The following is a 16,787-nucleotide window of genomic DNA, read 5'->3' as shown; positions in this document are numbered from 1 at the left end:
GTGTGGACTTGTTGGGCCGAAGGGCCTGTTTCCACACTGTAAGTAATCTAAACAACTATTCCTACCAGACCAATTATTGCCCTAGATTTGGGTACAGGATATAACTAGCCATTTTTCACGTTATCAGATTAGATTTTTTTTCAGGAAAGAGATAGACACAGCTCCTAGGGCTAAAAAGATTAAGGAACATGGGGCAGAGCGGGATTAGGGTACTGAGCTCAATGATCAACCATGACATAATGAATGGGTTGAATGGCCTTTGCCTGCTCCTATGTTTCTATGTCAGAGTTATAGCTGTACTGGAACCATCTCACCATTGCCAAAAGTTTGACAAGACCCATAGCCTTAGCAGCATCCAATATCTTGAGCCGTTTCTTGATATCCCATGGTATGAATTGAAATGGCTGAAGCCTGGCATCTATGATGCTGGGGATCCCCATAGAAGCTGAGATGGATCATCCACTCCACACGTGTGGTTGAAAATTGATGCGAATCTCCTTAATATTGATGTGCTGGATTCTCCTATCATTGGGGGATGGAGGTAGTTGTTGTGCCTCCACCTCTGGTTTGTTGCTTAATTGTCTATCACCATTCACAACGGCTGAGCTGAGATCTCATTCATTGGTTGAGAGATTACTTAGCTTTATCTACAGTATGCGCTTCTCCCATTTGGCATACAAGTCACCCTGTGTTATAGCTTTATCAGATTGTCATCTCAACTTTACCTAGGCCTGATGCAGCTCCGAGCATACCTTCCTCCAGCCTCTGTCAAACCAAGGTGATCACGCAGGTTGATAGAGTGGGAAACATGCTGAGTCATGAGGGTACAGATTGTGGTTGAATTTAATTCTACTGCTGCTGATGGACCACACTGCCTGTGGATGTCAGTTTTGAATTTCTAATTCAAGTTGAAGCCTATCCCATTTAAGAGTATGACGACTGAGGTGGCCTCAATTTAAAAATTAGACTTTAGCTCCACAACCTGCAGTGGTTACTCCTACTCATGCTGTCATAGATGCCTTCACACAATAGGCACACTGGTAAGGACAGGGTAAAGTGGATTTTTTTCCCTCCTGTTAGTTTCCTCACCACCTGCTGCTGACCCAGTGGAGCAGCTATGTCATTTCAGATTAAGCCAACTTGGTCAGTTGTGGAATTACCAAGCCAGTGTTCCTACTGGACATTGAAATGCTCCACCCAGAGAACATTCTGCATCTACTTGTCAGCCTCAGTGCCATTGCCAAGTGGTTGTCAACATGGAGGAGAGTGATTCATCAACAGATGGCGGCAGTAACTAGGTAATCAGCAGGAGGTTTCCTTATCCTTGCTAGACCTGATGCCATGAGACTTCATGAGGTCCAGAGTCAACATTGAGGACTTCAAGGCAACTCCTCCACAACTGTATACCAGATCTGCTTTCAATCCAGACCAAGTAAGGTTGGCAGATTTTGGTTCCTAAAGAATGTTAGTGAACCAGAAAAAACAATAGATGACAGCAATTACATGTTCACTTTTAGGCCCAGTTTTTAATTCCAGGTTTTAAAGCATTCAAATTTCACCATCTACCATGGTGAGAATCAAACCCTTGCCACCAAAACATTAGTCTAGGTTGGTGGTTTACTATTGCTATGACACTATCTTCCACTCTGTGTTCAGCTGGTATGTAACCATAGCCAGTGACTAATGTAGTTCAATGCTCAGTATCCTGGCAACAGTCTGAATGGCAGCAGATAATGCTGCAATTGCATTTGAATCAACATAACAAACCTGAAAGGGGCTACAGAGCAGCTAGGACTACCTGCTGACCATGTAGTGGAGGGTTTCAGGGCAAAACATGCATGGGTATGGCGCAACAAATGCTAGAAAAAAAATGGGAGTCCATGAGAATCAGAAGAAAAATCTTCCAATGGTAGGAGTCAATTCTGGCACATCAGAAAATGGTTGTGACTGTTGCAGACTGATCAACTTATCCTCAGGACATCTCTGCAGGAGTTCGTCAGAATAGTGTCCTAGGCACAACCACCTTCGGCAGTTTCAACAATTACCTTCCCTCCATCATAAGGTCAGATGTGGGGATATTCTCCAACAATTACAAAGTCCAGCACTATTCACGATTTCTCTGATACTGAGGCAGTATGTGTCCACGTGCAGGAAGACTGAGATGATATCTAGTCCTGGGCTAATAAGTGGTAAGCAATAGTCATGCTACACAAGTGTCAGACAATGACCGTTTCCAACAAAAGAGATTCCAAAAGATATCCCTTGACATTCAAAGGCATTTCCATTGCTAAATCCCCCACTATCAATATCCTGGAGGTTACCCTTGACCAGAAAGGGAAATCGACTGACTGCATAAATACAGTTGTTACAAAAGCAGACTAGATGCTCACAATTGTACGTCAAGTAACTCATGTCCCAAAGTCTTCTCAACTCAGGACTGTGATGGAATACTCTCCACTAGCTTGGGTGAGTACAGCTTCAACAACACAGGATGCTTGGCACCATTTGGAGAATGCAGTCTGCTGATTAGCACCACATCTAATGCCTTTCATTTTCACTCTCTCCATCACCAATGCACAGTGGAAGCAGAGTGTGCAATCTCCGAGACGCACAGTAGAAATTCACCAAAGATCTTTAGTCAGCATCTTCCAAACCCACGAATATTTCCATCTAGCATATCAAGGGCTGCACCGCCTGCAAGTTCCCCTCTACGTCAATCAGCATCCTGACTTAGAACTATATCAACATGTCAAAATACAAACTCCCCACCGGAACAGATGAAACAATACCATCTGGGTGACAATGGTTCAAGATGGCAGTTAACCAGGTTAGGAGTAGGACATAATTGCTGCCCTACAACAATACCACATCCCATGAATGAATTAAATAGAAATATTGCCATAAACAATGTGACTAAGCAGATTGCTGGAATGCTGAAAGATTAGTTTCACTATACTTGCAGGTATGTTACAGTACTTGGCAGAGTAGATGTCAAGGCTTGTGGTGGTCTGTTCCATACTGCACAATCATACCATCATAAGAACAGTTTCTTCAGTATAAGTATGGGCGGCACGGTGGCACAGTGGTTAGCACTGCTGCCTCACAGCACCTGAGACCCGGGTTCAGTTCCCGACTCAGGTGACTGACTGTGTGGAGTTTGCACGTTCTCCCCGTGTCTGCGTGGGTTTCCTCCGGGTGCTCCGGTTTCCTCCCACAGTCCAAAGGTGTGCGTGTCAGGTGAATTGGCCATGCTAAATTGCCCGTAGTGTTAGGTAAGGGGTAAATGTAGGGGTATGGGTGGGTTTCGCTTCGGCGGGTCGGTGTGGACTTGTTGGGCCGAAGGGCCTGTTTCCACACTGTAAGTCTAATCTAATCTAAAAAAAAAGCTCTACAGTGTGTACATGGCCACAAAGACAATTTAGAAAAACTTTTCTCTAACACAAAACATTTAAAGCCAAAAGTGTAAGGTAAATACTGTCTTTAGCTTACAAGAGCACTAAATCATTCCTGAGCACTCCCTTGCTGCTCTTACCTGCCTTAATGCTCCTTCACAATGCTATCCGAATGGCTGGCAAATAGAGATGGTCTTAGAGGATAAGCCAGAGAAAGAAAATTGGCCAAGAAGGCACAGCTTTACCATCGCGGCACATAAAAGAGAATGATGGAAGCTTACCTCACAACACAGACATAGAAGCCATTTTCTTCCAATGATACTGGGAGGAACCAAAGCAAACCATCCTCTACATGTATCCTTTCCTTTCTGTTTGCTGTAATTACTTCAAATGTTTTGTTATTGTACCACGTCACACTGTAGTTCTGTGGTGTAGTCTCGGATATGTCCAACTCCAATTCTGGGCAGTTAATGACAACTCCTTCTGTTTCCAGAACAAACTGGCGATTTAAATCAATACCCTTGTCTAAGCATGGTTCTACAAACAAAAATAAAGATGGTGCAACAAGAGTCAAATGTACTGGAAAACAGACGTATTATTTATTGTAAGACAAAGTGCTTAATCACTTTTTGTATGTATCTAAAAACAAAAAGAAAATAATCTCTTCAAGTCAGTAAAGCTCTGAAAAAAGAAATTGAAAGTAAACTGAAACAAACTGCATGAATTGCAAAACTACATGTAGTGCTAATGAGGAGGGAGAACTGTACACGTACAATTCCCACTGGCAAAATTCTGATGGAATTTTCCCCAGCAATTTATGTCAATCAGAGATCCATTTCAGCATTGTGCCATCAAATGTTGGCCACTCACTTTCTTGAAGTTTCTCTTCATTGTTAAATGTAAGTAAAATCAACTGAAATTAATTTACCAAAAGAAGGCAAGAAACTTGAAAGGGTTCAGAAAAGAGTAACATGCATGTTGCCAGGGTTAGAGGATTTGAGCTACAGGGAGAGGCTACATAGGCCGGGGTTATTTTCCTTGGAGCATTGGAGGCTGAGGGGTGACCTTATAGAGGTTTATAAAATCATGAGGGGCATGGATAGGATAAATAGACAAAGTCTTTTCTCTGGTGTGGGGGAGTCCAGAACTAAAGGGCATAGATTTAGGGTGAGAAAGAAAAGATATAAAAGGGACCTATAGGGCAACTTTTTGATGCAGAGTATGGTGCGTGCATGGAACAAGCTGCCAGAGGAAGAGGTGGAAGCTGTTACAATTGCAGCATTTAAAAGGCATGTGGATGACTATAAGAATAGGAAGGGTTTAGAGGGATATGGGCCAACAGCTGTCAAATGGGACTAGATTGGGTTGTGATACTTGGTTGGCATGGACGAGTTGGACCAAAGGATCTGTTTCCATGCTGTACATCTGTATGATTCTAAGTAGAGAACTACCTAACAAACACATCCATTTTCTGAAGTTCTTAGAATAAAATGGAAGCTTTCCTATACAACAGTTTTGATACAAAGAGTGGCAGACAGCAAGGCATACAAAGACAGATTTACACCTCAAACGTGATGGATCCACTTGGCACTTCTGACTGAAGATAACTGCAAATGCTTCAGCCTAGTCTTTCATACTGGAATGCTAAGCTCCCCAATTGTTGAGGATGGTGATATTTGTGAAGCCTCTGCCTCCTGTTAGTTGTTTAATTGTGCACCACCATTCATGATTAGATGTAGCAGAGCTGCAAAACTTAGATATGATCTGTTGTTTGTGGGTTTGCTTAGCTGTCATTCAAATGCTGCTTCTACTAGGTGGCATCCAAGTCGTCCTGTGTTGTCACTTCACCAGGATGACATCTCAGTTTTAGATGTGACTGATCTGTACCTGTAATGCTGTCCTACACTCTTCATTGAACAAGAGTGGTTCTCCCAGCTTGATGGTAGAGTTGGGAATATGCTGGGCCATGAGGTTACAGATTAAGATTGAAAGAAATGCTACTGCTAGCTGCAGGAATATCTAGTCTTGTGTTCTTGGGTCTATTTCAAATCTATTTAGCATTTTGGCAGTGCCACATGAAACAATAGCAGATATCCTCAAAGTGAATATCAGTTTTTGGACTCTAAGTACAGGACTCCAACTCTACAATCATCCCTCGCAATGATACAGAGATCAACAGATGCATCCACAACAAGCAGATTGGTAAGTCTATACCTCTTTTTGGCTCTCTCATCATCTGCCACAGCTTCAGTCTCTAAGTTATATCCTTTGGGAATTGACCAGTTCGATCAGCAGCGGTATTGCCAAATCATTCCTGATGGTAGACTTTGAAATTCACTACATGTGTGATGTGACAAAATGTTCAAACAGCAACTTAGTTGAATGGGTGAGTGGGGAGAAAGAGAGAAGGGTGTGGCACTAGATATTGCATGGATGCCATTGCGACAATCCAACAACAGTGGTCAGACTGGAAGCCATGCACAACAGGGACATTTGCTAGCTCAAATAAAAGCACAATACTGAAGATGTTAGAAATCAGCAACAAAATGCGTAAAATGTTTGAAACAATATAAATAGCCCAATAAGGAAAGAAGCTATACTAGGCCACGTATTTGGGAAAAAGCCTGGCCAGGTGATTGAAGTTTTCAGGAGGGAACATTTTGGGAAAATGATCATAATTCTCTAAGTTTTAAGACAGTTATGAACAAGGATAAGACTGCTCTTCCACTGCAAGTGCTAAATTAGGGCAAGGCTAATTACAACATTACTAGGCAAGAACTGGAGAAATTAGATCAGGGCAACCATCTGACATGTGGAGTTTTTTTAAAAGGCCAGCTGATCAGAATTCAGGGCCTGTTCCTGTGAGGACAAAAGAAGGATGGCAAAATTTGGAAATCCTGGATGACAAGAGCTATTGAAAGTTTAATCAAAAAGAAAAAGGAAGCATATGTAAGGTCTAGGAAACGGAAGCCAGGCAAGGCCCTTGAGGAATATAAACGAAGCAGGAAATAAGACAAACAAGGAAATAGGAGACAAGAAGGGGCCATGAAATGTCCTTGATGAGTAGGATTAATGAGAATCTCAGGGTATTTTATATGTACATAAAGAACAAGAGGGTAACTATGGGAAGCGTAGGTCCACTCAGGCAAAAGAGGGAATTTATAAGTGGAGCCAAAGAAAGTGGATAAAGTCCTTAAAAAGTACTTCGCTTCAGTATTCACCAAGGAGAAAGACATGGATGCTGGTAAGATTAAACAGTGGCATGTTGGACACTCTGGGGCATGTTGGTAATAAGGAGCTAATGATGTTAGGCGTTTTGCAAAACATTAAGGTAGATAAATCCCCCGGTCCTGATGTGATCCATCCCAGGATACTGAGAGAGGTAAATTTCAGAGTAGCATGATCCCATTTTCATGATCCCCAGTGATGGTAATACTGTACCACCGGTTGAATAGCCAAGCATTGTTCTCAGATTTTAAAAGGAACTCTTCAGCACCTCCATTAACCACAATGGTTTGCTCCACATTCCCACCAAATACATCCATGGTTATCAGAAACATTGCAGTCTCCCATGACTGGTGATTGAAATTTGAAGTTGGCCCACCAAGCTAACAAACACACCAGCACTTACCGAGAGGCACTCCGATTGCTAACTCCTTCAGACCTTGAACTGAAAACTAAATTGTGGGATCCAAGGCTGACATCCAGGAAATCAATTTTCAAATCGTGCCTGTGCCTAATTCCTGCCTCCAGTGGGAACTGGAAATCCAGCCCAAAACTGCTCATGGAGCTAATACTGTTAAGTTTGGATCTCAAGCATGCAAGAGTTCTCTCATCAAAAAGCCAACATGTTCAATAATGGAGCACATCTTAAATACCGAAGATCATGCGCTCAGATTATGGTAAATGTTCAATCTAATGCTTCAAAGACATCAATGCTACTAACTAAACAACTAAAATTTGATTCAAAACATCAGGCAGGATTTCATGGATCCCCTTGAAAATCCAAAAGCATACTATGAATAAAACAGCATAACAAATTTTAATTTGAACTCCGCAGATGTTTTTCTCAATTAACAGAAATGGATAGATCTCAGAGACAAGAAACATCACATTTACTCCATTAGACAAATTGTCTTCTTTTATGCTTTCAGATCAGTAATACAGAAGAAAGGACATGTCGAGATGTGAAAATAAATCTTAAGGCCTGGTAATTTATGTACTTGCATCTAAAGATGAATGATGAAAGCTGCTGCATTGCACAAAACTAAATTAGTTTCCTATTTTGCTAGTCTGGTCGACATGATTCTGGTCCCACGCATAATGCCTTTTGAAGTGAGCAAGCTATTTAGTGGGGAGCAATTATTAATGAAAGTCTCCACCAGTTTCTCTGGGCATCTAAAATAAATTAAACCTTGCCAGAAATGTTCGCATCCCAACAATAAATTTGAAAAGATAACTCCTTGTGATCCAACTTTAATTTAATGAGCATAGATATGTGGAATATGTAGTCTTGGTGAAATAATAAAACATTCATTATATGTAGAATTGGAATTCGTGCCTACATTAATCAGCCGCAGAAATAATATTATTCAGGCCCACAAAACTTTGGTTATTTTCAACATGCCACTGTTGAAATCCTTGGAAATGAAAACCAGGTGATTTCTGCAACCAGCAGTCCATTGGCAATGTCAATTTTGGAACTGGGCAGAAAGTTGAAAATCTACTTCAAAGTCTTATACAGAAACAGACAATACAGCTTGCTCACAAATCTGCAAGAAAGTAAGTCTGAATCCATCTACAAAACATTAAGCAAAACCAATAACTACATTTCTTGAAATAGCATGTTTTAAATATTTAAATAATACAAAGCTGCCATTTGTCAATAATGTGATTTGATTTGATTTATTTATTTACTGTCTCATATATTTTGTCACAAAATACAATGAAAAGTGTAGCAAAGTGTCGCCACTCTCCAGCACCATCTTAAAACACAGAAAAACAAACCAAAATATAGAATGTAATGGCAGAACAATAAAGATATAAAGAAACATAATGTTAGAGTAACAACTTAGATCTACACTTTTTTTTAATACAAGTGGAGTTTGCAAACTACACTTTGAGCTCTTGTGATTGAACCAACACAGACAAGGGACTCAAATCTCCAATTATCAGAATATTATCTAAACTTTCATAATTAAATTTACATTAAAATAAATTGCAGATTTTTTGCTCAAATGTTCAGTTTATGATTCTGTTTGCTGAGCTAGGAGTTTTTGTTGCAAACGTTTCGTCCCCTTTCTAGGTGACATCTTCAGTGCTTGGGAGCCTCCTGTGAAGAGCTTCTGTGCTGATTCCTCCGGCATTTATACTGGTTTGAATCTGCTGCTCCTGGTTGTCAGTTGCTGTCCGCTGCAGTGGTCGGTATATAGGGTCTAGGTCGATGTGTCTGTTGATAGAATTTGTGGATGAGTGCCATGCCTCTAGGAATTCCCTGGCTGTTCTCGGTTTGGTCTGCCCTATAATAGTGGTGTTGTCCCAATCGAATGTGTGTTGTTTGTCATCTGAGTGTATGGCTACTAGAGATAGCTGGTCATGACGTTTCGTGGCTAGTTGGTGTTCATGGATGCGGGTTGTTAGCTGTCTTCCTGTTTGTCCTATGTAGTGTTTTGTGCAGTCCTTGCATGGGATTTTGCACACTACGTTGGTTTTGCTCCTGCTGGGTATCGGGTCCTTTGCCCTGGTGAGTTGTTGTCTGAGAGTGGCTGTTGGTTTGTGTGCTGTTATGAGTCCTAGTGGTCGCAGCAGTCTGGCTGTCAGTTCAGAAATGCTCCTGATGTATGGGAGTGTGGCCAGTCCTTTGGGTTGTGGCATGTCCTCATTTCATTGTCTTTCCCTAAGGCATCTGTTGATGAAATTGCACGGATATCCGTTTTTGGTAAATACCTTGTATAGGTGTTCTTCTTCCTCTTTTTGTAGTTCAAGTGTGCTGCAGTGTGTTGTGGCCCTTTTGAATAGGGCATTTCTGAACTGACAGCCAGACTGCTGCGACCACTAGGACTCATAACAGCACACAAACCAACATCCACTCTCAGACAACAACTCACCAGGACAAAGGACCCGATACCCAGCAGGAGCAAAACCAACGTAGTGTACAAAATCCCATGCAAGGACTGCACCAAACACTACATAGGACAAACAGGAAGACAGCTAACAACCCGCATCCATGAACACCAACTAGCCACGAAACGTCACGACCAGCTATCCCTAGTAGCCATACACTCAGATGACAAACAACACACATTCGATTGGGACAACACCACTATTATAGGGCAGACCAAACAGAGAACAGCCAGGGAATTCCTAGAGGCATGGCACTCATCCACAAATTCTATCAACAGACACATCGACCTAGACCCTATATACCGACCACTGCAGCGGACAGCAACTGACAACCGGAAGCGGCAGATTCAAACCAGTATAAATGCCGGAGGAATCAGCACAGAAGCGCTTCACAGGAGGCTCCCAAGCACTGAAGATGTCACCTAGAAAGGGGGCGAAACGTTTGCAACAAAAACTCCCAGCTCGGCGAACAGAACCACAACAACGAACACCCGAGCTACAAATCTTCTCACAAACTTTGTTCAGTTTATGAGTTGTGCACCATAGCTACTATATGACCAAAATTGTCAAGCTTGGAACAGACAACCTACTTTGGTCTGAAATCAATCAATCTAAAGAAAACTTCTTAATATGATGTGCAAGTAAATTTGTGTTGAACATGTTGCAATGATTCAGGAATCCATTGCTTTAACTTATACATTTTGTCTAACGGTGAATGACAGCTTTTGATTTCTTATATTCTACACTGAATTAAGTGAGTAAGAGGAGTAGATCTGAGGCAACACACTCCCATCTCCTCTATGTTTTAATGTTAATCCATACAGAGACAGTGTAATGATTGGGACCAGGTTGACCTTGTTAACTCGCACATTTTTGATCACTCAACATTGCCCTTTGTCAGAAGGGAACTGCTTGTCACTGATCGCTCCGGTGTTTCCTTCCTTCCTGGTGGTGGAATATAAATAAAGATTTATGCACATCTTGTTCTTCACTGTGTCCTGCATCTGTACACACAATACACAGGGTGGGGGGGGGGAAGAAGATATATAATATATATATATATATATATATATATATATATATATATATCTCTCCTCAGTTGACGACTGACTGTGAATTGGTTGGCCACATCCAGTATACTGTGCACTGATACATAAAGGGTCAGCCTTGGAAATGGTCACAATGACAAAAAGTAGCTTTCAGGGAAATGAAAAAGCAGCTATCATAATTTTAGGCATTGGCTCACTATGATCCCGAAGCAAAAGGTTGTGCTGACATTTAATGCCTCCCCTTACAGTATCAGGGCAGCATTGGCTCACCGGTGGAACAACAGAGAGGAATGTTTGATAGCACACGCTTCCTGGACTTTGGCTGATGCTAAACACAGTATGCCCAGACAGAGAAGGAAGGTTGGGGGGGAGCATTTTTGGTATGAGGAACTTCCACAAATTGCTGTCTGTAACAGTATTGGTCACAGTTACAGATCACAAACCCCTGCTGGGGTTACTGAAGGAAGACAAGGTGGTGCCACCCATAGCTCCCAGTAGAATTCACTTTTGGGCTCCTATTCTTTGTGTGTACAAGTTAGAATGCCATCACGAAAGCCAAGTAGCTAATATCAATACCTTGAGCTACCTCCCACTGGCAGATACTCCATTGGTGGTGTTTTCCCTGGAAAAATCCATTTTGGTTGTAAACTTTCTGGACACCCTTCCAATCACCCCAGACAGTATTTGAGCATGGGCACAAAAAGATCCTATCCTAGCAAAACGGAAGCAGCTGGTGATAACAAGCGAAACAGAGGGGCCATCGCAACCCAGATTAAAGGCTTTTCGGACCCAGCGGTACCAGATCACCATAGAGGGCAGCATACTACTGTGTACAACAAAGGTAATTGTCCCAAGTAAAGGTCACTGCCACATACTGGCTGAACTCCATCAGGGTATTCTAGGGGTTTCTAAGATGAAGATGCTGGCAACAAGTTATGTCTGGTGGCCAGGACTGGATGCCAACACAGCTGCATTGGTGAGACGGTGCCTAGAGTGCCAACAAGGACAAATATTGCCACCAGCAACTCTCCACAATTCAGGGGAATGGCCAGGTAAATCCTAGACTCAGTTGCACATCGACTACATCAATCCTTTCACTGGCTCAATGGTCCTGGTCAAGTGGTTGGACATGTATAAGATTCATTCAACAAACTCCGGGATGATGACTAAGAAGCTACAAGCATCGCTCATGATGCACAGACTCCTGGAAGTATTGGTCACAGGCAATGGAATGTCATTTGGCATTTGGTCCAAAAGTCAAAAGGCATTCAGCGCATAAAGACAGTTCTATACCATCCGTCATGCAATAGTCTTGTGGAAAGAGCAGTCCAAACATTAAAGGAGCAGCAGCCTGCAGCACCAATTGAGACCAAATTGTCCTGGTTCCTGTTCGACTACAGAACCACCCCGCACACAACTACAGGGATAATTCTGGTTAGTTCCAATGGAGTTGCTGTTGGGGAGAAGACTTTGCATCAGGTTAAAAATGATATTTCCAGACCTGGGGTGTGTGTGTGTTGGGAGGACGCATGAAACGGCAGCTGGAATACCTCCTCTGAGCAAGACAGACAATTTAATTCAGGGGATGAAATTTGTGCTGGAACCGTGGAAATGGCCCTTTATGGGTACAAGGCAAGATTTGATGTGAGGTCAGGTTCCATGTCTTACAAAGTTCAGGTAAGTCCAGAACAAACATGTGGACCACCTGAAAGCTGTTACCTCAGAAACAGGGCAGAAGCAAAATGTACCTGGCCTCTCAGAACAGCCCACTGGCCCAACAGGAACCACTGGTGCTCCCCTCCATCCAGTGTCAAGGAAACCAGGTTGACCTCATTAACTAAGAAATTCTTGATTGGGGTCGATAACCTGGGCCAATCGGGAAAGCTTTAGCTGTGCAGTGTTAGTGTCCCTGCCCCTGGACCGGGAGGTCTGGATTCAGAGGTGTGCAATAACATCTCTGAATGGTTGATTAGGAAAATAGGTTAATAAAAACAAAAAATACAGAATCTGATTAGAATCTCCTCAGTTATGGACTAACTCCGAGCTGGCTGGCCACAGTCAGTGTACTGTATACTAGTAAATAAAGGGTGACATGCTGATAGGACCCGGCCTCTGTGCAGTTATTTCAAACAGACAGCTAAATATCTGTATCTGCCTGCTGATTTCCATGCATAGTAGCTTGATTTTTTTTGTGTAGGTACTCGTGCATCCAGCATATTAAATGAAACAACTTGTGAACTGCCTTCAGAGTACCATCCAACTTACTGCACAGTTATGCATATGTATAATTTAGAGGAAATTTTGATCAGACGTTACCTCATCCATGGATCTGCATTAGGAATACCAGTCCAAATTTGATCATATTAAGACAGTTAAACAAGGCGTGTTATTGTTATAAGTTGCAAATTTAAAAATAGAGCATCAATTGAAATTTGCTATATTCATGAGCTGGTAGTTGAAATGTAATAAATCTCAATATATTTTATTCACCGAGTCACACAATCTAACTAAATGTTATTTCCTCTACAATCCAAAGGCAAAGATAGGAAAACACACATGAATTCCATGAAGACTATGCTGTAACTTCAGTTCAATCCTGATAGAAACCACAAAACTGGGCACTTTACATATACAAGCACAAAGTTACTTCCTGAATCAAACACGCTCAGAGGAAGAACGCTGACTGAGATTTTTTTTAAAAACCAGCGAAGTCCAGAATCATAAGTCATTTTTTGTGAACTTTATAACCATCCCACGACTATATTCTGGGTTTAAAGATTCAGCACTAAGATTACAAATTACACTATTTCTTTTAAATTACACAATGGAAAATCTTATCTTTCAATTAACATCTCACACATAAAAGACTGTAGGTGTACAAACCTTTCTTCTAGATATAGACAATGACTAATCCACTCACTGTAACTTGACTGTGACAGGAAAGTTTAGACCTAGGTATTTCTGTGATTACTCTCTACAACATTGAAATTAAACGGAATAATATTTTAATAGATTTCTTACAACATTTTACTTACTTTCAGTGAGACTGAATTGTTGAGGTAGGGCTGAGACCAATGCAAAGAATCCAAAGAAGGTAACAAAAAATGAATGAGCCATTTTCCTGCAGTTAAAAGACAAAATGAATAGAAACGTGCATCAATTAAAAATGTGTATCAATTAAAAATGTGCAGATACACAAACATACATCAACTTCCCACAGCTCCCCTACAATGTCGCTGAGGTTTGGTTCAATTACAAGTTTTCAAATGGCCCCTGAATCATTTTGATGCAATGACAGGCTTACAAACACTTCTAAAACATTTGATTGCTTCCCAACAAAACAGAAAACTAACTACAGTATTCCCAATCTATTTAACAAAAAAATTTCTTTCTATTTTAAAAAAATCATTTTCTTATTTGAAATGATGTTATTCACAGTGGCTTTTTCCACTAACACCAATATTTGCCTAAATGCAGACTGTAGGCGTACAGAAGGAAAGCAGCAATGTCAACAAAGTATGAGGTTGTACTGTGAAAGTGAATCTCAACAATCTCTAAAATGTTGATGTCACGGATACAAATTAACTTTATACGAAATAAATCCCCAGGATCTAGTTAGGCATACCCTAGATTTCTGTGGGAAGCTAGGTAAGTGATGGCTGAGCTCCTTGCTGAGATATTTGGATCACCAATAGTCACAGGTGAGGTGCCAAAACACTGGAGGTTGGCTAACGTGGTGCCACTATTTAAGAAAGGTGGTTAGGAAAAGCCAGGGAACTATTAACCGGTGAGCCTGACATCAGTGGTGGGCAAGTTGTTGAAGAGGATCTTGAGGGACAGGAGTTCTATGTATTTGGATAGGTAAGGACAGTGATTAGGAATAGTCAACATGGGAAATAATGTCTCAGCAATTTGATTGAGATTTTTGAAGAAGTAACCAAGAGGATTGAAGAGGGCAGAGCGGTGGAAGTGATCTATTGGACTTCAATAAAGTGTTCAACAAGGTTCTTCAAGGACTGTTTAGCAAGGTTAGCTCACATGGAATACAGGGAGAACTAGCTATTTGGATACAGAACTGGCTCGAAGGTAGAAGACAGAGGGTGGTGGAGGAGGGTTGCTTTTCAGACTGGGAGCCTGTGACCAGTGGACTGCCAGAAAGGTCCACTGCTTATATTTTTATGATTTAGATGTGAACGTGGTTTGCAGATGACACCAAAATTGGAGCGTAGTGGACAGTGAAGAAGGTTACCTCAGAGTACAACAGCATCTTGATCAGATGAATCAATGAGCCGAGGAATGTAGATAGAGTTTAATTTAAATAAATGTGAGGTGCTGCATTTTGGAAATGCAAATCAGGGCAGGACTTATACACTTTATGTTCAGGCCCTGGAAAATGTTGCTGAACAAAGGGACCTTGGAGTGCAGGTTCAGAGTTCCTTGAAAGTGGAGTTGCAGGTAGATGGGATACTGAAGGTGGTGTTTGGTATGCTTTCCTTTATTGGTCAGAGCATTGAGTACATGAGTTGGGGGGTCATGTTGTGGCTGTACAGGACATTGGTTCGGCCACTGTTGGAATATTTTGCATAATTCTGGTCTCTCTCCTATAGGAAAGATGTGGTAAAACCTGAAAAGGTTTAGAAAAGATTTGCAAGAATGTTGCCTGGTTTGGAGGGTTTGAGCTATAGCGAGACGCTGAATAGGCTGGGGCTATTTTCGCTGGAGCAGCAGAAGCTGAGGGGTGACCCTGTAGACATTTATAAAATCTTGAGGGGCACAGATAGAGTAAATCAACAAGGTCTTTTCCCTGGGATGGGTGAGTCCAGAACCGGACAGCATAGGGTGAGAGGGGAAAGATTTAAAAGGGACCGAAGGCGAAACTTTTTCATGCAAATGGTGGAATTTATATGGAAGAAATTGCCACATGAAGTGGTAGAGACTGGTAAAATTACAACATTTAAAAAGCATCTGGATGGGTATACGAATGGAAGGGTTTAGAGGAATATGGGCCAAGTGCTGGCAAATGGGACTAGATTAGGTTGGGACATATGGTCTGCCTGGACGAGTTGAATCAAAGGGTCCGTTTCCGTACCGTATATCTCTATGACTCTAATTGCTAAAATACAATATACATAACACACCAGGTTATAAATTTACATTTCAGGTCACTTGAGTAATTTTCCTAGATTTTGCTAACTTAAGTTTATCTCTGTCCAGTTATGCGTTATGTTTACCAATATACAGAGATATGTGTATAATGTTGATACAAGTTTAGCAATGACAGGAGTGGGTGAGAGCAGGACTAAGGAATAGAGTCAACTCAGTGAGCTTGAATTCCACCAGAGTTGTTGCATGTTGTACTCTTTCCCACCCATTCCCCTAGTACTGTAACTCACCAGTTACAATCTTCAGTACAATAAGCTGGACAGATAGGAGTGAGTACAGAAGGTATTATGCAGTGATTTACCTGTTAATTGTTACAATTGAACACAAGCCAGGATGCATTTGTAATCCAATGTACTCTTCAGACCAAATACAGTTGTGGTCCTATGGGTCAGACAAGCTGGAACATCTTGGAATAGGCAACCCTGCCACTGCTGCCATATTTAAAATGCGTGTGCACACCTGGATAGATGTCTGCAGTCCAGAGCTGCGCTGCACAGTTTGTGATATTTGTTTTGGACATGGCAGAGAAGCCAAAATTGCTGCCATGCTTTGGGTACAGCAACCTGGTGGTCCTACTGGATGGTGTACTTCCTGCAGACTCAGGGACAGTAAATATTCTTGAAAACTCTTACACCCAGAAAGGAAATACTTAACGCTGCATTGCTAAACATCAGCCAACGCAGTATAATCTGATGGGAATAAGAATACCATTCTGAACTTACAACCTTTATCTTACTGTGAAACTATTATGCAATTTCTACTTAACAGGGAAGTGAAAACATCCCTACACCCAAGACTGAGAGACGCCTTGACTGCAAACAAGAAAAAGATCGAAGTTGCCCAAAGGTGACATGCAGACAATGAAATACTCAAACTAAACTAATGATAACAATGTTCAAGCATAACACCCAACTGATGACATAGAATCCAGTGGAAATAACTGCCATATTCCCAGAGCCGAGATGATATCAAGCACAAACACCGAATGGCATGACAATGCAATGAAACACATGACAAATCAGACCAAAACCAAACCACAGATACCAAAATAACCATATTT

General features: G+C 41.5%; 1 protein-coding gene across 1 annotated transcript in view; it reads right to left on the bottom strand.

Moving 5' to 3' along the window:
- Positions 1-16,787, bottom strand: part of LOC132816934 (interleukin-1 receptor type 1-like) — a 59,418-nt gene that overhangs the window by 31,490 nt on the left and 11,141 nt on the right. Inside the window, exons 2-3 of the mRNA XM_060826958.1 lie at positions 13,600-13,685; positions 3,674-3,929 (exon numbers count right to left, since the gene is read on the bottom strand). Coding sequence (XP_060682941.1) covers positions 3,674-3,929; positions 13,600-13,681 — 338 coding nt within the window. The 5' untranslated portion in view covers positions 13,682-13,685. The remainder of the gene's footprint in view (positions 1-3,673; positions 3,930-13,599; positions 13,686-16,787) is intronic.

The sequence above is a fragment of the Hemiscyllium ocellatum genome, chromosome 6 (assembly GCF_020745735.1).
Source record: "Hemiscyllium ocellatum isolate sHemOce1 chromosome 6, sHemOce1.pat.X.cur, whole genome shotgun sequence".
Lineage (NCBI taxonomy): Eukaryota > Metazoa > Chordata > Chondrichthyes > Orectolobiformes > Hemiscylliidae > Hemiscyllium > Hemiscyllium ocellatum.
This window is presented reverse-complemented; position numbering and strand designations above follow the sequence as displayed.